General features: G+C 33.9%; 1 protein-coding gene across 2 annotated transcripts in view; it reads right to left on the reverse strand.

Annotated features, from left to right (window-relative positions):
• Window positions 1-20,958, reverse strand: part of LOC145255584 (short-chain specific acyl-CoA dehydrogenase, mitochondrial-like) — a 97,113-nt gene that overhangs the window by 30,420 nt on the left and 45,735 nt on the right. The window contains exons 1-3 of one of the 2 annotated variants that reach the window (XM_080114059.1): window positions 18,203-18,353; window positions 2,946-3,100; window positions 901-1,050 (exon numbers count right to left, since the gene is read on the reverse strand). In XM_080114059.1, the coding sequence (XP_079970185.1) occupies window positions 901-1,050; window positions 2,946-3,100; window positions 18,203-18,266 (369 nt within the window). In that variant the 5' untranslated portion in view covers window positions 18,267-18,353. Of the gene's footprint in view, window positions 1-900; window positions 1,051-2,945; window positions 3,101-18,202; window positions 18,354-20,958 lie in introns of those variants that run through there. The other variant, XM_080114060.1, reaches the window with a different exon arrangement.

A 20,958-nucleotide genomic window follows, 5' to 3' on the forward strand; every position in this document is an offset into this window, starting at 1 on the left:
ATATCTAAAGAACTGGCAAAAACACTAGAGGATGACCTCTAATCAGTAGTGGAATAGGGACATAAAAAGAAGGTCACATTCAATGCTGCCAAGACTAAACTGGTTTCCTTCAATAATTACAAGAAACCTTCTCTGCCACCAATAGCAATGGCCAGTGACTCTTTATCTGAGAGTACATCTTTCAAACTGCTTGGCCTAACGTTCACAGGAAACATGAGTTGGAGCAATTATATTGAAAACATTGCCAGGGCCGCTGCAAAAAAGGTAGGCTCTCTCTACCATGTTAGAAAACTACTGACACCTGAAAGTATCCTGTATCTCTATAAGGCCACCATTCGCCCATGTATGGAGTATTGTTGTCACATTTGGGCTGATGCGTCTGCTACTAGTCTCTTGCTCCTAGACAAGGTTAAAAAAAGAGTCGCCAATCTGATAGGTCCTGAACTGGCATCTAAGCTTCAGCCTCTGTCCCATCGACAAAACGTTGCATCCCTCTGCCTGTTCTACAAGTATTTTAATGGTCAATGCTCTGACGAACTGCAGACACTTGTGCCCCCACGATGCAGACACCCTTGACAAACCCGACAGGCAGCTAAATCCCATCCTACACAGTAGAGATCCCTAGATATAAAAGATCTTTCTACTTGAGTAGTTTCTTCCCCAGAACCGCTAGACTCTGGAATTCCATTCCAGGATCCTGCTTCCCTAACTGTACTGACATGCAGAAGTTCAAGTGCAACGTGAACCGACATCTTGCTGCCCAAATCCCTACATAGTGCCCCAGTAGTTGCTGACCCTGATAGTAGCCCCCTACACCAAAGTGGCAATGTGCCTTGTTTGGGGTGAAAATGTAATAAAAAAAATAAAAAAAAAGTTTCATATAAATATTATCCAACTTACATTGTTGACACTCATGATAACCCCGCATGCTGCACATCCACGGCTTATCTCTTCCATTGCAACTGCATACGCGAGATAATCAAGGCCTGTTCCACCGTATTCAGAAGGAATGTCCACAGACAGCAGGCCGAGCTCACCCATCTTTTTCACCTGAAAAAAAAAAAAAAAGTACAATTTATTCAAGTAAAGTTTCTATGTACCTTTGCTCTTTATGATTTTAACAGTTTGCTGTTTGCTCCTCTTAATCTAATTAGTAGAGATTTTTTCTTTTTAAATCTAAATAGGTTTGTCTTATCATTGAAAATGTATTTTTCAGCACTATATGTTTATGGGAAAATATGTTTATTCAATTATATTTCACCTTTTCTTTATGAAACTTGATGTCACTATAGAGCATATGCAAATGAATGACAAAAGTCTACATTCCAAATTTCAAGATGTTGTCCATCTTACTATTTATTTCTTTAAGCATGTTAAAATGTTCAATTCTTAATAGCACCTGTTTCGTAGCATAGAATCATTAATGTAATAATTAATTCGACTTTTGAATTTATTCCATCAGAAGAAAAGGAACTCATCAACTTTAAAAGAAAATCTAGGAATATGGACATGATTACAAAATCCAAAAATTGGAAGAGAAGTTGCAATTGGATTTTCTTTTAGTTACACCATATATATATATATATATATATATATATATATATATATATATATATATATATATATATGGTGTAGATTGGCCTTTGTTTACAAAGCCATTTGACGGAAGTGACGTCAGACATATTTTTATCTACGGATGGCCAAAACCGTATAGAATGAACCTTTTTTTTTTTATAAGTTTTATTCAAACAGTCTTTATTTGAACTTAATGGACTGGGTTTTTTTTTGTTTTGTTTTGTATTTATTAACTGTTTTATTCTTTTTATCAAACAAAAATAGAACTTTTATAATGACATATATATTATGGACCATTTTTCAAACATCGAAATTTTAAAATTAAAGTTAGTTTTATTTAAAAAAGAAAAAAAGTTTTTTTTTTTTTAATTAAATTATAAACTTTATTTGAACTTTTCTACAAACTTTTACAGACATAAAAAATAGACTTTATAGATATTTTATAATAATTTTTTTAATATATTTAACGAAAAGTTTTTATCATTTCATTGTTGAATAAAATTTCAAAGTGATAAATGGTGAAAAAAAAAATATCTCAAAAAGAAAAAACACCTCGTCTTTTTAAATAAAACTTTAATTTTAAACTTTCGATGTTTGAAAAACATTCCATAATATATATTTCATTATAAAAGTTCTATTTTTGTTTGATAAAAAGAATAAAACAGTTAAATACAAAAACAAAAAAAACGGTCTATTAAGTTCCAATAAAGACTGTTTGAATAAAATTTATAAAAAAAAAAAGAAAAAAAAGTTCATTCTATATGATTTTGGCCATCCGTAGATAAAATATGTCTGACGTCACTTCCGTCAAATGGCTTTGCAAACAAAGGAAGGCCAATCTACACCATTACCTATATGTACTATACATATGTGCACACACACACACACACACACACACATTTTCGGATTTTGTAAAATAATATTTGATTGTTCTACCACATAGCAATCCTTTGCAAGTTATTTAATGCTGAATCCATTAATTTCATAATATTTTCAAATATAAATTCATGGTGTTTGGTTTACGTGTTTTGTTTTACAGCATATCAACACCTTTTTTATGCTTCAAGTTCTTTATATCTCCAAATATTTATTCATGGTGCCTTGCTTAGTTGTTTTGCAGAGAAAAATTGTTTTTAACTTTGCAGAACATTTTTGCAAAAGCAAAGACAAAAAAAAAAAAAAAAAAAAGACAATAACATCAACGTTTGGTACATTTTAGGTTAGGAAGCCAGTATTTTCAGACAGCCTGATCTGGTAGCACCAAAAATCCAAGATGTAAAGTTCGATAATGAAAATAATAATCGATAAAACAAAAAAGAAAAATCAACAAAAAAAAAAAAAAAAAAAAAAAAAAAAACCAAAACGCTCACGATGTCCGCAGGAAACTTGTGCTGTTTATCATTTTCGGCTGCAACGGGTTTGATCTCGTTGTCTGCAAAATCACGACACATGTTCCGCAACATTTGGTGTGTCTCTGGCAAACTTATCAAGGAAGAAAGCGACCTCTGACATTGTTTTCGACTATCTGAAAAAGAATTTAAAATAAAAAGGTCACTAATGATAATATCCACGAGTGAAAAATTCACGTCTTCAAACAAAAAAGAATGCAACAGATAGGTAAAGTTTACTTATACGTGAAATTTTTCTGAAAAATGAAGATTTAATCCGCAGGCGATCATATATAATTGTGAATGCCTTAAGTCTTCTACCCAGTTATGGCCAACAGACAAGAGCAACGTGGAATCAATAAAGGGTTCTGTTTAAAATTTTGTGCAGATTCTTGATTCCAAAGTTGGATAAGATACATCTGAAGAAGGTTGGAGGTTACATCGGCCAAAACGTTATCAGAAAAACACTAAAAAGAACACCAGTCTTAATAATCCAAATAGTCAATCCTCATCTCAAAAATTCAGAAACATAAAAACAATCTTCCACATTCATATCTATATATCTATAAAAGTGAAAATGTCAGTGTGTGCGTGTGTGTGTGTACATTTCTTTACCATTTCTTTGTCAATTTTCAGTCTACAGACTCGAGATTTGACATAAGGGGGTATTGAGATTTGAGAAAAATTTCAATCGGTTTTTGGCTAGAAATTTGGCTGTCAAGAGATCTAATCTAAGTTTAACGATTTGACCTTTGAAAACTCTACCAAACTCCTCTGCCAATTTTGGGTCTAAACACTTGAAATTTTATACGAAATGAACTGTATCTGTGTGTGTTTGAATTCGCTCTCTATGGACTCTGAAACAGCTGGGCTGATTTTTATGAAATTTCACACAAATGTACTTTATGTATCTGGCAGTGTTCTTTGATTGATTTTGTATCAAAATGTCTTTGATAAGTACCAATAGTCAAAAAATCTATTGAAAGAAAAAAAACAGGTGATTTTGATCAACACCTGATATAGCCTAACATCACAAGTGCATTTAAAAAGTTTTATTACTACACGAGCAGAAAGGCCCCGTAGGTTCTACGATATGACAGTGGCACATTCAAAATGAATGTTTTTATTAAGCACACAATTGAAGCATGATACGTTACTTTTCAATTTTAAACTTTAATTCAAACCATTATAAAAAACTGATTTTATAAAATCAACAGTAGGTTTTCTACTGATATTGAGTGCAATGTAGACTACAATGGATTAAGTCATTGCGGGAAGGCCTGTGAAGTGTCTATTCCATGCACGACAATGGACCCCATAACTAGAGCAGTTATTTAATTGAAAAATGGGCAGTTTCACTGATTTTGATGAAAATAAAAATATGGTATGGAACATTGTTTAATTATTATTCAATCCCAGACAACGTCGGGTCTCCCTGCTAGTATATATAAGTAAACTTGATTTTTATCTGTAACTACAGGGTGGAATGATAAAATTGTTTTGTATAAATCCCAAGAGGGATAGGAGCCTTCTATCATGTCTGGAAGTGACACAATGGTCAACAGGCGAGATCAGTAATGTGCTACTGTAAAACTAATGCTCCCTACTGATCCAAGTTATGACAACAGGACCATTGCCAACACCCTCAAAATGCATTGCTGGATTGCCACAAATAACAGGGACGTACCCAGGGTGGTATGATTTCAAGCGAGGACCACACTATGCCACCTCACATCTTTGAAGTTGGCTTGATTTTTTCGATAAAAGTTTTAAAATAAAGTTGTAGTGTTGTTTTTCTCTATCGTTCCACCCTGTACAGTCATTATAAGAAAATAAACCTACCTATGCTAAACTTTTCCATTAAACAAATATCCCAGATCTTCATGGGGGGGGGGGGGTTACCAGATATTATTCATTAGTTTTACATCCTACAAAATAATTGTTACATTTTATCCAGTGTATCTGACTCACATCTGAAACTTCCAAAGAGAAAGTAGCAACACATTTTACTCTCCTAATTTATTACTCTAACCACTACCCAACTCACCATGTTTTTATTTATTCAAGTGACATTCTGTTACTGCACCAGTAAATTCCAGATTCAGAGAATTCAATTCTGTATTTTTGACTGCTTGAAACTCATGTTTTCAATAACTGGATTATGTTTTAATGAACACGTACTAGCAGGTGATATTTCCAACCATAAATAAATACATGTGTTGTAATATTTTTTATATAATGAAGAATATGATTAAAGAAAATTAGAAGGTTCTACATATAGACATTGGCAATAGGAACTGACCAATCGTATGGTGCCATGTTCTGCTAGCAATCAATCAGAAATAGGAATTGCATCATAAAACTATAGCATCTTTTAGAATTCCCGCACATAATTTTTCGTGTGTACATTTTAAAGTTCAAGACTTGTACAGATTAGCTACCCATCAGAAACTCTTCTGAAATGAAAGATAGTTTTTAATTGAAAAACATGTTTACTTATATTTACTATGAAGCAGCTATAAACACTATCATAAAACTCTACACGGTGGAACTATAAAGTTGTCGCCCTAAAGAAAATAACACTACAGCTTTATTTTAAAACTTTTACTGAAAAGCTCAATTCAGGTAACAAATTATGTAGTAGAGCTGACCTATTCAATGTAACTACCTTCAGCCTCAATCACTGCCTCGATACAGGTCTGAAACTGGGAGCATGCCTTTTCCATAAGCGCCGGTAGGAGCTCAGCAAACACTTGGTGGATGGTGGCGATCAGGCTGGCTTTGGTGTTGTGGGAGGGCATATTAGTGATGTTCTCGACATATGACCAAATGAAGTATTCCAACGGATTCAGGTAAGGGGAAGAGGGGGAGGGGCCAGTGAGAGAAAGGTACAGAGCTGTAGCACTCCTTTTGAAACCAAGCCTTGGTATCTTTGGACTTGTGGGCCGGTGCCGAGTCCTGCTGCCACACCCAAAGTCTACCAGTGGCCACCTGATTGCACCAGGGGATCACCACACTCTTCAGAACATCCAGGTACACTTTAGAGTTCACTTTCAAGCAAACTTCGTAGATGTGAGGTGGCATGATGTGGCCCTCACTTGAAACCAGTGCTGCTGCTGCTATTGTGCACAGAAATCACTTTTTCCACTGCTTCAAACATAACAGATGTATGGAAATTAAAGCCGCTTTCAGGACTGCCATCAACCATTATAAGAAAGTAATAAAGAATGCAAGAGAGTTATATGCTCAGTCCATCAAGTCCAAAGTAGCTGAGCAGCGGCTTGGTTCCCACCAGTTTTGGCAAATAGCAAACAGAATCCTGAACAGAAGCGTGTGCTCTATTCCAACTATCATCAATGGACCTGAGTTAATCTCGTCAGCATCAGACAAAGCCAAACTCTTTGCCAAGAACTTTGCAGCTAATTCTACCCTTTGCGACCAAGGCTGCCAACCCCCAATATTTCCTCCTGTATCAGAAAACACGCTATGTGATATACAAATATCTGTACGTGATGTTGCCAAGTTAATCAAAAACCTTGATTCCAGTAAAGCAACCGACCCTGACGGTATTCCAATTATAGTACTCAAAAAACTTCAACCAGAACTAGTGTCCATACTTACAAAACTGTTTAAACGTTGTCTTAAGGAGAATTGCTTCCCATCACCCTGGAAAATTTCATCAGTATGCCCTGTATTTAAGAATTCAGGTGATCGTTCATCCCCCTCTCAGTACAGGCCAATAAGTCTCCTGTGCGTCATGAGTAAGTTGCTGGAATCTGTGTTAAATAGAGAAGTAATCAACCATCTCAGCAAAAATAACCTTAGTGACACACAATATAGTTTCCGTTCTGCTAGATCTACAGCAGATGTGCTTACAGTTATATCTCATAAGATTAGCAAATCTATCGACAGAGGCATCCTTTCTAGGGCAATTGCTCTTGACATATCAAAAGCCTTTGATAGGGTATGGCATAAAGGTTTACTTCACAAGATCTCCAGCTATGGTATAGCTGGAAATGTCTTCTCAATTATTAAATCATTTCTCTCTGATAGGTTCCTAAGAGTAGTAGTTGATGGGCAAAAATCAGAAGCTCACAGTATTAATGCTGGAGTCCCTCAGGGGGTCCATCCTGGGCCCAACTCTTTTCCTGATCTACATTAATGATCTTCCAAATCACATCCTTACATCATTCGTAGACATCTTTGCTGACGACACTACCATCTATGGTAGCACATTCAAGACAGTAAACGACCAAGTTCTCTCAGATTCTTTCTCCTCCGATCTTGATCACGTTGTACAATGGGGAAAGAAGTGGCTGGTTACTTTTAATGCATCTAAAACCAAGCTTCTATCTTTGCATCATCAACGTTCTGATCCCCATTTTGGCATCAATTAAAATGAATGGCTCTCATTTTAGGAAGGCCCAAGTTTTGACAGGCTTCTGGGCTTGACCTTTACTCCTGATCTTAAATGGAATACGTACATCAAATCTGTTGCCAAGGCCGCTGGAAAAATGGTCGGATCCTTCTATCGATCCAGTAGATATCTCACTGCTGATGCAATTCTCTATATAAGAGCCAGATACGTCCAAGGATGGAATACTGTTGCCACATATGGGCAGGAGCTGCTAGAAAAGACTTGTCCTGCCTTGATAGGGTTCAAAATAGACTTTGTGGCCTGGTGGGAGATGTCCTTTTCTCTTCGCTGCAACCTCTATCTCACAGAAGAGATGTTGCAAGTTTGTCTCTGCTTTATCGTTATTTTCATGGAAAGTGTTTGACTGAGCTTCAATCTATGGGCCCCTCCTTGCCAAACTTTCACAAGAAACACTCGTCTAGCTGAAAACACTATCAATAACTCCCCCCACTCTTTATCTATGCCTAAACCTAAACATAGATTCTATGAAAAAAAGCTTCTTTCTTAGAACTGCACACCTGTGGAATTGTCTTCCGTTTTCCTGCTTTCCAGCTGTCTATAATATGGTTGTCTTCAAGTCCAACGTGAACAAGTTTCTGATGAGCCGTTCCACTTAAGTTAACAAATTTACTGAACTTCTATTACTATCGATTACTATATTGTCCTTTTGACTGCTGTACACTCTTTAACCCTTAACCTTGAGTGGCCTATCGGCCTTGATAAGTGGTGACGCCTATGTAAAAAAAAAGACTATAACTGTGGCCGGAAACTTTGTTTTCATCACCCTGGGCATGTCCCTGTTATCTGTGAAAGCCCAGCAATGTATTTTGAGAATGCTAGCAATGATCCTGTTGTCATAATTTAAATCAGTAGACAGCATGACTTGTACAGCGGCGCATCTCCAATCTTGCTCATTCAACATTGTGTCACTTTTGGGATTTGTACACAACTAGCCAACTAGTAGATGGTCTGCAACAAAAAAAGAAAACTGGTTTTCATCAAATGGAAATGGAATCATGTCACCTTTTGTATAGCGGCAATTTTATCGTTCCACCATGTGTAATTGCATGTTTTGAAAGATAATAAAATAACATTTATAGGCACTCCAAAGAACTTAAGAGTGTTTGAATGTTTTTTTTGTTTTTTTTTTGGTGGGGAAGTTGGATTTTATTTGAAATAGCAAATTACGCTTCATTTTCTAGTTTCAAATCATTAGCACTATGCAAACTAATATCATTACTGGAGAACTTTGGGGAAACATCTTTTTTGGTAAAGTTTCCTTTTTTTTTTTTTTTTTTTTTTTAGGTGAGTTCAAAAAAAAAAAAAAAAAAAAAAAAAAAAAAAGCCAATAAGATGGAAAACAAAATAACTAGCATTTTTGTTGATGCTGGAATTTCATTGCACTTTTCACACACTGGTTCAGTTAACACAAAAAAATATTTGGTGAAAATATCTGCAAATAGTAAACTATTAATAATAATAAATAAGTGGCGGATCATTTTCACATATCTAATTACAGCAGAATGAGCACTCATTCATAGATAAAAATACAAATGTTCGCCAGCGATTAAATGTTTGTACAATTGAATGATTTATATATTATTCTTTGCAAAAACAATGAAGTCAACATTGAAATAATAAACTAAAAGATGTGGAAAAAAAAAACAAAAAAAAAAGCATTCTCACTAAATAAAAACAATAAACAAAGATCACATTTGTACAGTATACAAAAAAAAACAAAAAAAAAACCCCCACTAAATCCAATCTTAAAAATGCAGGCCAGCTGTATTACCGGCGCCTTTTTAATATGTGTCAGTCAAAAATAGATAGCGTTCAAAAATGACCTATTGGCCAAACAATGTCTAGTTATGTACTAAAAGATGTCATCCATATATAGAAAGTAAAGTTGTCCGCATGTGTATCATGGCATCACAGTTTAATTATTGATTTAAGAGCTAAACAGATGACATATTTGAAATCAACTCCTTTGATCTCATGACCTTATCGATGTCAATGTTATTTAACTTTTTCTAAACCAATTATGCGTAATTAAAAGTATATAAAAGTATTATAAGAAACAAATGAACTTTCAATGGCAAAATAATAAAATCTGTAAGAGCTTTTTTTTTTTTGTAGACTATTTTCTTAAATTTGTTTAAATCCGCCTGTCTGGATAATCAAACCTGGAAATTTAGTTGGAATACAGACATTACTTTTGCAACAATGTTTTAACAAAACTAGATGTGGTCATATTTTAGTGATCATTTTTTAGCACTATCCATTTTTTCTGGCATTTTTCGAACTGTTGAAACTCATTTTGCTCTGCAGATATATATATATATTCCGACTGTCATCACGACGGTTCTAGGTTTGATCCTCGGCTTGGGAGAGGTGTTAGTCTAGTGGCACTGATGAGTTGTGAAACAACGAAACAGGTCTGTATGTCGATGACTAAAATATATTTTATAAAGCTCCCCTCTTCGGTAGAGCACTCTCGTAAATTATCTTACTCGCTACTTAATTTAGCTGAAATAATGCGAAGCTCGCGCTTTGTTTACAAACAAACGTTTGAGCCCTCTACGAGTGGCGAACGGATGTTTATTTAAATAGACGTCCGGACAGTTTAATTTCGGCCACCGATTCCGTAGTCAGGGGGTAGGACTCCCGACTGTCATCACGACGGTTCTAGGTTCGATCCTCGGCTTGGGAGAGGTGTTAGTCTAGCGGCACTGATGAGTTGTGAAACAACGAAACAGGTCTGTATGTCGATGACTAAAATATATTTTATTATATATATATATATATATATATATATATATATATATATATATATATAAAGCAAAGTTGTTTGTCTATGGCATCACAGTTAAATGGTGGATCTAAGAGCCAAACTAACCACAGATTTAGAATCAACATCTTCGATCTGATAACATTATTGATATCATAATTTCTTTTTAACCTTTTTGAAAACTCATTCAAAATTAAAAGTATGTAAAAATAACCATTCTTGTCCAGAATTCCTCCTATTAAAAAAAAATAAAAAATTTGTATGATGTACTGACCACAAAACAAAAATATGATATTCTAAAAATCATGTAAATTGATCAAGCAGTTTTATTTTTAAATAAGACTATAAAATTTTATGAGTAACAGAAAAGCCACTGTCTCACCTGCCATTTTGAAAACAATCTTAACAAAGGGAGATAACTCAAAACTTGTGAGATTTTTATTGTAATGCCTATAAATTCCTATTAAACACTTATAAATAATTTTCTTCATAAAAATAAAATTACTTTATCAAATTATCTAATTTTTGGAATATGATATTTTCGTTTTGTCATATGTACATCATACAGATCTCTCTTAATATTTTTTTTTTAATAAGGGAAGAAGGAAAATTTTAGACAAGAATCAAAATAACAGAAACGAATGTTCGGATACTTTTTCTTTTTTTTTCTTTTTAGCCACACTTTGTCATATCAAATCATGCACTTGCTGTTTTGTTTAGTTTGAAAAAAAAAAAAAAAAAAAAAACATTTATCCCCTTTTTTTCTTTTTAAAAATGGATAAAAAATAGCCAATAAATGTTCATTAATGCTTTTACTTAAATATAAAAAAACATTTTTATTTATTCATTTATTTATTGTGGACTATTATCCTCATCTTTCAGTTGTTGTTTGATGACATTTCGACCAACTATTCCTCTGGCCTATATCAGGTGGTTACCGTGACGGGATAGGAGCTCTGAATGTCCCAACTCCATCCTCCTGATGAAGACCAGAGGAATAGTTGGCCGAAACTTCATGAAACAACAATTAAAAGATGAGGATAATAGTCCGCAATAAATAAATGAATAAATAATACTCATCTCAATAAACATCCCAATTAATCAAATAATATATATTTTTTAATGTTTCTTTATCTTTTCAGACACTCAAACAATTTTAAATTTATTCTGGAAGGTAAAAAAATCTCTACTCATTAAAAAGATCATTTGATCAATGTCACTATTTCATGCCGTCCTGGGTTATAATCATACACTAAGCAGTCATTATTTTTTTATGCTATAGCATTCCAGTTATTTCCTAGTTTCATCATAAGTGTGGATATTTTTTTAAACGAATGAAAGATATTTACTAGACCCTAAGGGATATTTTTTTAAACGAATGAAAGATATTTACTAGATTTGATCAGAAAGTTGATGGGTTTGGTTGTGGATTAGGGTAAGAAATGGTTTAAGACTCAGCTTGTGTCTTGATCGTAGGCGTGATGCTTTTTTTCCTGAAATTTTCTTGAAGAATCGATTCTGAAACTTCCTGATCTTTCTTTCTCATTAAAGTCCATAAATGAAATCCGTTCTTTCTGCTTCTCCTAAAATTCGTTCTATCACTCAAAACTCTTTAACACAACTGAAACTATTCTCCATCTCTACGAATCTACCATCAAATAATGTATAGAATATTTTTGTTATATTTTTGCTGGTGAATCTGTGTCCCATTTGAAGGTTCTTGATAAATTGCAAAAAAAGTAAATTGGTTGAGCCCACCATTTCTTTGCACTGTCTCTCTCACAGACGCGATGTTGCTAGTTTGGTGCTTTTTATAAATAATACTAGCTGGTTGCCTGGTAATAAAATATGCTTAAACATGATATTTTAATTTATGCAGATTGCATATGTATTATTATAGAATCAATCCTTTTATTGATTATTATATATTATGAGGAATAATTTGCCGGTGGACTAATTTGCAAAAAAATAAATAAAAAATAATGATAATGTCATTCATCAAATTTCATCTGTGTTTGTCTACGATATTACGTCAGCTGATATTTAGGCTTGATGGTGACTGCCCTTCACTTCTTATTAATGTTTAGTTTTAAAATATGCAAACGAAAAAAATGATTTGCTATGATTTTAAATGGTACCTCTTCTTTCATCATAAATTTAACTCATTAATATGAGAAAATTAAAATAAAATGGTGAGGTACACCCGGGTTTAAACAGATCATTAGATCTGTGGTAGAATGTTCTACTACTGAGCTATGTCTCCAGATGACAAGAAATCTGTTTAAGAAGAAATGATCTGCTGGGATTTTATTATTTCCCTTGGCCGGTGTAACATAAAACATTCCCTTGTAAAAGTTTTTTTTTTATTTTTTTATTTGCCTTATCTTATATTATTTAATTATAAGAGAGAAAAGAGAAAAAAAAACATGTGAAAGGCAATCGTTTCACACACACACACACACACACACACACACACACACAAAGTGACTTTTATATAAGAGTGTAGATTATGGTGTGTGGTCTTCAGAATTGTTTGATCTGCTTCCTTTGTTCCAGCTCTTCTGACTAGTTAGTGTAGTTGTCTCTAATTCACTGTTCAGCTATGTTGTTATAATACTCCTATTTTAGTCGCTTCTTTCCACAAATTATAGGTTTGTGGAATTCTCTTCTTACTGTTTTCCTCCTATCTATAACACTGGTCTTTTCAAGACTAAGGTCAATAAGCATCTCCTGGTTTTATGATAACCATATTTTGGTCTTGTTAGCTCCTTACATCAAGTGGCTTCATGACTTAGAAATAAAGGAAAAGGGAAAGATGGTCTCCGTATTTAATGCATTTGCCATTCTTCAATGCTGATTTTTATTGCTCAATGATCTTAGCCCTTCAAGTGCTAAAACGCCTTTGTTAACTTTCATTAAATCCATTTTTATGGATGGCAAAGCACACTGGCAAGGTTTTATGATGCAATCATTGCACTGTCTGAATAATTTTTTATTTATTTTTGTTTTTTTTGTTTTTTTTACAAAAGAGTCATCTTTTATTAAGGCCCGGAAGCCGCCCGAGGATAAGGGTTAATGTGTGTATGGTGGTCAATGGGACAATATCGTAGTAATTGTTAGAAGTTGAAATTTGATAAATTGGATTAATTAAGGGGACATCCCATCAAGAACTCGTTTGTGTTGGACTTGAAGACGACCATATTGTAGTCAGTTGGAAAGCAGGCAAACGGAAGAGACTTCCGCAGGTGTGCAGTTCTAAGAAAGAAACTTTGTTCATGGAATCCACGCTTAGGTTTAGACACAGATAAAGAGTTGGGGAAATTATTGATAGTGGTTTCATGAGTGTTTTTCATGAAAGTTTGGCAAGGGGGGGCTATAAATTGGAGCTCAGACAAGCACTTGCCATGAAAATAATGATAGAGCAGAAACAGGCTTGCAACGGCTCTTCACCACACAAGCAGAAAGGGCAGGCATATCAAATTAACAGTATGTTCTTTGATATGACAGAGACGTGTTTGACCGGAATGTTTCTGTTTAGAACACAATTGAACCATATTTGACTTTTGTATTTTAAACTATAATTCAAGCCATTATATCAAAATAATTTTATAAAATAATCATTAGGTTATCTAGTGCAGTGTAGACTACAATGTATTGTGGATTAAGTCAATGTGGGGAGGTATGTGAAGCTTCCTCCCAGTGTAAATGTGGTATATTGGTGATTTATCTGTATTAAACCCTAACTATGCATTAAACAGATACCATAATACTTTGTTGGCTGCATCTTGTCATAATAAAGGTTCATACAAAATTTCAGGCAAGTCGGTCCAGTAGTGTACAATTATATTTTTCTTTGTTCGTCTGCCTGTCCATTCCACTTTCTTGGAAACTACTGTGCCGATCAAACTGAAATTTTGTATTGACCTTTGTTGTGATAAGGTGCAGCACACTAAGTATTATGGTATCCATTCGACGCACAGTAAGGCATTAATAGGAATTACATCCAGCGCGGCCGTAGCCGAGATTGAACTTACTACACAAGTTTGTAGTGTAATTCAAATCTTGTTGGTAGCTGAATACATGATGCTTTGCCAGGGCTATAAAGGGTATTTTTTATCGTGACAGCATCACTAGATGAGGTGCCTACCATGGCTTAAGAGAGTCCAATCTACCCTTGAAAGAAGGATAGACTGTGCCAGTTTCTCAACCTGGTATTTTACTTCGTGGTAAATAAGGATTAGTCACCATGACGATTTATATTTATAAATTATAACCCGTGAACAAAGAGTTCTTTATGCCAAATTGAGGATTGAATATCATTTAATTTGTGCTCAATCATTGCATTAAATACTAATCCTTATTAATCCCAAACTGTGCACACCATAATACTTAGTTCGCTGCACCTTGTCAAAGTTGCATCCAAAATTTCAGCCAGATTGGTCCAGTTGTTTCCAAGTAAAGGTAAAACGGAAAGACAAAGAGAAATATAATGCAGAAATTTGTGCTTTGCTCGAGTCAAGCAGATAAAGTGTCCTGCTTTTTGAACTTTTGACTTCCTTAGCACTTTGAGGTTTAAAGTTCTGTGCAGAAAAAAAAATGTATTTTTCTTTTATTTAAGCTAGCAACTGAACGAAATACATTTCATGATAAGGTTAATAATGGAAGTAAAAACACACAAAAAAAAAGGCCCCCCCCCCTCTCCTCCTGCATTCCCAAACAAACAAAATGTTATCTTATGTTTTATCACTGAAAAATCGCATATTTGTTTTATTGGGAGAAGAGGTGGGGGGGGGGCAGAAAGAAAGAGGACGTTCTCTTTCATGTTGTTGCTTGTGCATTATAATTCAATATCTAAAAGATGCACGTTTTTTGTACATTATTTCTCCCATATTAAAAAAAAGAAAAGAAAAAGAAAACTCTGTATGATGTATGCACTTATGACGAAACCAAAGTATCATATTCCAAAAATTATGTAAATTGATCAAGTAGTTTCATTTTTATAAAACAAATCATTTTTTAAATGATTAATGAAAATTTGTAAGCATTACATAGGAGTCACCACTTATCAAGGCCTAGAGGACACTCAAGGATAAGGGTAATGGGTGTACAGTAGTCAATGTGATTATAGCGTAGTAATCATAAGTAGTGAAAATTTTGTAAATTGGATTACTTAGGGGGATGGTTTATCAAGAACTTGTTCATGTTGAACTTGAAGACAATCAAATTGTAGTCAGCTGAAAATCAGGCAAATGGAAGACAGTTCCACAGGCGAGCAGTTCTAAGAAAGATTCTTTGTTCATGGAATCTACATTTTGATTTAGGCACAGATAAAGAGTGGAGGAAATTATTGATAGTGGCTTTGGCTAGACGAGTGTTTTTCGTGAAAGTTTGGCAAGGGGGACCATAGATTGGAGCTCAGAGAAGAATTTGCCATGAAAATAACAATAGATCAGAGACAGGTTTGCAACGTCTCTTCTGTAGGAAAGAGGTTGCAAGGAAAAGAAAAGGGCATCCCCCACTAAGCTACGAAGTCTATTTTGAACTTTGTCAAGGCAGGATAAGCTGCTTCTGGCAGCTCATGCCTTAAGTGGATTTTACAACTGGGCAACGCAGTGCGCCCCCTGCTAGTTTATGTATAAATAGAGATAGAGATTTTGAAAAAAGGATATCTATTGTATATACATAAAATATTGTAGGAAAATAAAATGCATGAATATTATCTATTTTATAGAATTCAACTGATGTATTATATGGGAATCAGATCCTTTTGTCATTGATTCGGTATTTTTCTAGCTATTTTTCTAGCTATAACTCATTTTAAAAAATATTGGGTACAGGAAACTGGACTTAAACTATCCACACGTAGGTTGTCAGTCCATTTTGTTAACCACTTAGCTACCGTCATCTCCCACAATTTGATTAGTTAGAATTAACGTACGCCATGACAATTTACCAAAAGACTTTCTAAACTATATGATTAATTTTCAAGGGGGGTAATTTAAATGAGAACTAATATCTAAGTATGTTAAAAAAAAATATGTCGATGAGGTTTAGTAAGGTACTGGTTTGTACCCACTAATAAAATATATTTAATGAATACAGCACGAAATGAACAACAAACTTCTTTTCAACAGTAAGAACGTAAAAGGGTATTTATTTGCAGCAGAAGTTGAACGTCAGACTGAGAGGAAGAAGGAATAGAAAGTTCTTTCGGGCCTGGTGTCGGTCAGTTAGGATATTTTCCGTGTCATCCCCAGTGGAGACCGTCGATGCTAGGTCGAGATGTCTGGTAGACAGAGGACGAGAGAGAATAGGTGTTGCTAGGCTGAAGGTCTGGTCTCGACTGACTGACGTCTCAAGACTTTAGGGAGCGGATGAATCAATGCGCCCTGATAGCGTTGATTGGTCAACCTATGGCTGAAGAATTCAGAGGGAGGGCATTGATTCCATAGAGAAAGTAGTTCTTTGTAACTGTTACAGAGGCACAAGAATCATACTACAGAAAGAAAGGAAGAAGATGACTGTATCAACCTCTTTCTCTCTCCCTCCTCTCTAAATATATATCTTTCTCTCCTTCTCTCTGCTAATTCTTAAATGGAAACGTTTGTGAGAAGTTAAGGATTTTTATTTCCGGTTTATTACTATTAGGAATGTATGGTCCCCGTCAAAAATGATGAAAAAAGTATGTTTCCCCAGTATTCATTCGGATCTTCATATTAATGTTTGTATCGGTGAAGTTAATAAAAAAGAACAAAAAACGAAAGCTGGAAATTTTGAAAAAAAACGAAAGAAAACCATCATCCAGGGCCTATTTTTGGCACTTTTTTACAGCTATAAAATGTTTCAATCATAGTCATTTTATTTTTCTAGTTTTGCATATGAATTACAAAATATCTTATATTTCCCCAAAACCTCTGGCCTGAATGGCAGACATGAGAGATCTATGGAGTTTCGGTAATCGCTCAAAAATTAAAAGCAAAAGTACTGGTAGAAAGTCACTTAATAAATGTCACCATTTATGCGAAAACGTAATGTTCTACCAGTAATTTTCGATTTTTGAGCTATTATCAAGACTTTCCAGATAGCCGCCTAATGTTGGCCATTTTTTTTTTTTTTTTCTTATTCTAACTTCACACTAGACTCTCAAAGTAAATAAGCGCTTTAAAATGCTAAAAAAGAACACCAAAAACTTATCCAGGTAGGTAGAAGAATAACTTCTTGCCTTTGGCGACATTTATTGGTACTTGTGAATTTTTGGTACCGTGCTGAAATAACGTTATTTTGAAAGCCATTCTTATCATGGGGAGGGGAGGAGGGTGTTTTGTAACTATTCTGTGCTTCTACCTAACAATTTAATATAAAAAAAAATATCGTGAAACTTGAATTTAAACTGAAAAAACTATTTAAAAATAGAGCAGTGACAAAAATGGGTACTAGCGCACTTATTGATCCATGTTGAAATAATTACATTATTTAGAAAGCCATTCTTAACATGGGGAGGTTGTTTTGTACATAATCTGTACTTCAATCTTCCAATTTAATAAAAACATAATTAAACTTGAAAATACTATTTAAAGAAAAGAAGCGCGGATCAATAAGTGCACCAGCAACCAAAAATGCATAAACAGGCATTTAATCGTGACATTTTTTAATCACTTTTTCGGTTTGTTGGTTATTCTAATAAATACCCAATTATGGCAGACATGTGTTTTTACTTCGTGACCTTTCGGAATTTGAAAGTGAGGCCTTTAAAATTTATCAAATAGTCGAGCAGAAAATAATTTCTGGCTTGAAGTTAAAGTTTCGAGGCAAAAGTCAAGTATTAAGGTTGACTTGTGGCTTCTAAACGAAATGAAAAATAATGGAAAAAAAAAAAAAAATGTAAACAAACCAAAAAAAAAAACTGAACATTTTTTTTTTTTTTTTTTTTTTCTTTTCGTTTCGTCAGCTGGGAAGATGAGTTTTATATAAACCAACTTGAAAGAAAACTTGTGGTTATTTTAAAATAAATAATCAAATGTTCTGATAACTTACAGGATGTGGATAAAAAAATAGAATTCCTCAAAGAAGCTGTTCGAAGCAGACAGCGAGTTGCCATGTTTCAAATCGATTAAAAAACAAAACTTTAAGAACACATGAACCGACAAGAGACAGACCACGTGATACATCACTTCCGGTTAGACGAAAACGGGTTAGCAAGTAATAAACCCGGTTTCAGATTTCTAAATCTAATATATAAACGGCTAAATGTCTACTATTTGTCTCCATAGTTTCCAACTCTATCTCCTCCGAAACTAAAAGCCGCAGAACGGCGCGAGGGACCTCAAATGATTGGATTTTTTACAGACCTTTCTTTTATGAATCTTCAGCCAGTTAAAATAGTTTTTAAGGGGGTCAGAAATGGATCCAAATCGAAAAAAATAACATTTTATACATTTATTTTTAATTTTTAATCAGTTCATATGCATGTCACGGTGGTAATGCCCTCCAGTTTCTAATGCTGCAGTATCGGTTTCAATTCAAACTGATGTCACCTAAATATTTTTTTGTTTTAAATTTTTTGAAATTACGATTGTAATAATACTAGCAGGCAGCCCGGCATTGCCCGGTCGTAAAATACGCTTAAATATGATATTTTAATTAATGCAGATTTCGTATTTATTTTTATGTTGTATTGGACCCAATATATAGCAATGATTTAAAAAGTAAAAAAAAAAAAAATGACTCGTGCGCCACCACCGAGAATCAAAATCAAAACGTTTTGCTTACGATTTACTTTTTCCTTTGACGTTAATGCCTGAGCTATGGTGACATGTCTGCTGCAAGGCTAAAAACTGAAACATGAACTAATAGCTATTACGTCACGCATGCGTATTCGTAATGCTGTCGTTCGACCATCACCTTGCATATTCAATTTTTTTTAATTTTCACACTTTTGCACTGATTTTCGCCTGGCTAACCCCAAATTTAAAGTTTTGCATGGGTTTGAATACCCTATATATTAAGTTTTATGTCTGTAGATCAAAAACTGGCAGAGGAGATTAGTAGGCAAAAGTTTTTAAACAAATATATACACGCATACATAAATATATATATAGAAAAAGGCTTGTGTTTATTGTAACTTTTTTATGCAAATATTACGCAAGTATAAATCATGTAGAATATCTGCATGAATATAATTACACGTGATTGTTAACTAAAGATGATCATCCCATAAGAAAACCGAAAAAAAAAAAAATAATAGAGAATTAATTAAAATGAATGCTAAAAGAATATGCAAATGAATGCAATTCAACGACCCATATATAACAAAGTTGTATTTTCTTGTTAAATAGAAAAAAAAGGGGTTTTTAATATGAATATCAATACAAAAAAAAAAAATATTATAGGATGAAATTTGGACAAATTAAAATTTCATATTTAAGTGTATTTTATGATTGGGCAAAGCTGCCCCCATCCCACTCTCGCTAATAATATATAAGAAATATGGGCAAATTAAAATATATTTAAGCGTATTTTACGCCTAAGCAAAGCTGCACCCCCCCCCCGCTAGGCAAATATATAAAAGGCTATATGACTGTCTGTCTGTCTCCATATTTTCAAACTCTATCTCCTCCGAAATTAAAAGTTGCAGAGTGGTGCTAGGGGCCTCAAATGATTGGATTTTTTAAGGACTGTTCTTTTATGGGTTTTTAGCCGGTTAAAATAGTTTTTAAGGAGTCAAAAGTGGTCAAAATTGAAAAAAAAAAAGCCTCATACATTTTGTACATTCATCTTAGTTTATTTTTAATTCTTAATCAGTTCATATGCGTGTCATGTTGGTACAGTGGTAACGTCACCAGCTTTGAATGCTTCGGTTTTGATTCTTGCTGATGGCCCCAAAATGCTTTTTTTTTTTTACTTTGGAAATCACGACTCTATATTAATATATATGAAATCTGGACAAATTAAAATATTATATTTAAGAGTATTTTGCGCCCCCCCCCTCCCGAGTAAATAAATAAAACCTATAAAATACTGTACAAGCCATAGTTCATTGGGTCAACATGATACTTTGCACAAGGTCCTTGTCCAGAACTTCCCTTCCCTATCAGTAGCAAAAGACAAAGAAAAGTCCATGCTTGTGAAGTATAAAAGGATTTTTAAAAATGCAATTAAGGTAAGAAACACGATTATATGCTTTTTTTTTTTTTTTTTTTTTTTTTACACAGGCATCACCACATTATCAAGGCCAAGAGGCCACTCAAGGATAAGGGTTAAAGAGTGTACAGTAGAAATTGGACAATATAGTAATCATTAGTAATGAAAATTTGGTAAATTTGATAACTTATATGGAACGGCTCATCAAGAACTTATTTACGTTAGATTACGTTAGATACAACCATATTGTAGTCAGCCGGAAAGCAGGAAAACGGAAGACAATTCCACAGGAGAAAAATTATTAAGTATAAAAAATAATTACAAGTAAAAATAAAATTTATCGAAATATAAAGTCTTGTTAATTTTGAAGAGTTCTTAAAATCTGGGGAAGATAACTATAAACTATGATTTTTATAAATAGGCGATTTCCCGATTTCAAAATAAATTTGGTAATTCTGCTAACCAGGGTTTGCGGGTGATATGACGAAATAAGGCATTCAAAATGTTTCTTATCTTTAATATTATTACATGAAAAGTTATTTTGTGTAAAAAGTTAATTTATTTTACGCATAAAAACAAAAGAAATGCGCATTTAAAATGTGTAAACTACTTGGGATCATGTATACAGGGGATTGTGTAGGCAGTTGAGC

The sequence above is a fragment of the Euprymna scolopes genome, chromosome 31, assembly GCF_053919585.1.
Source record: "Euprymna scolopes isolate OS-2025 chromosome 31, ASM5391958v1, whole genome shotgun sequence".
NCBI classification, from domain to species: Eukaryota; Metazoa; Mollusca; class Cephalopoda; order Sepiida; family Sepiolidae; genus Euprymna; species Euprymna scolopes.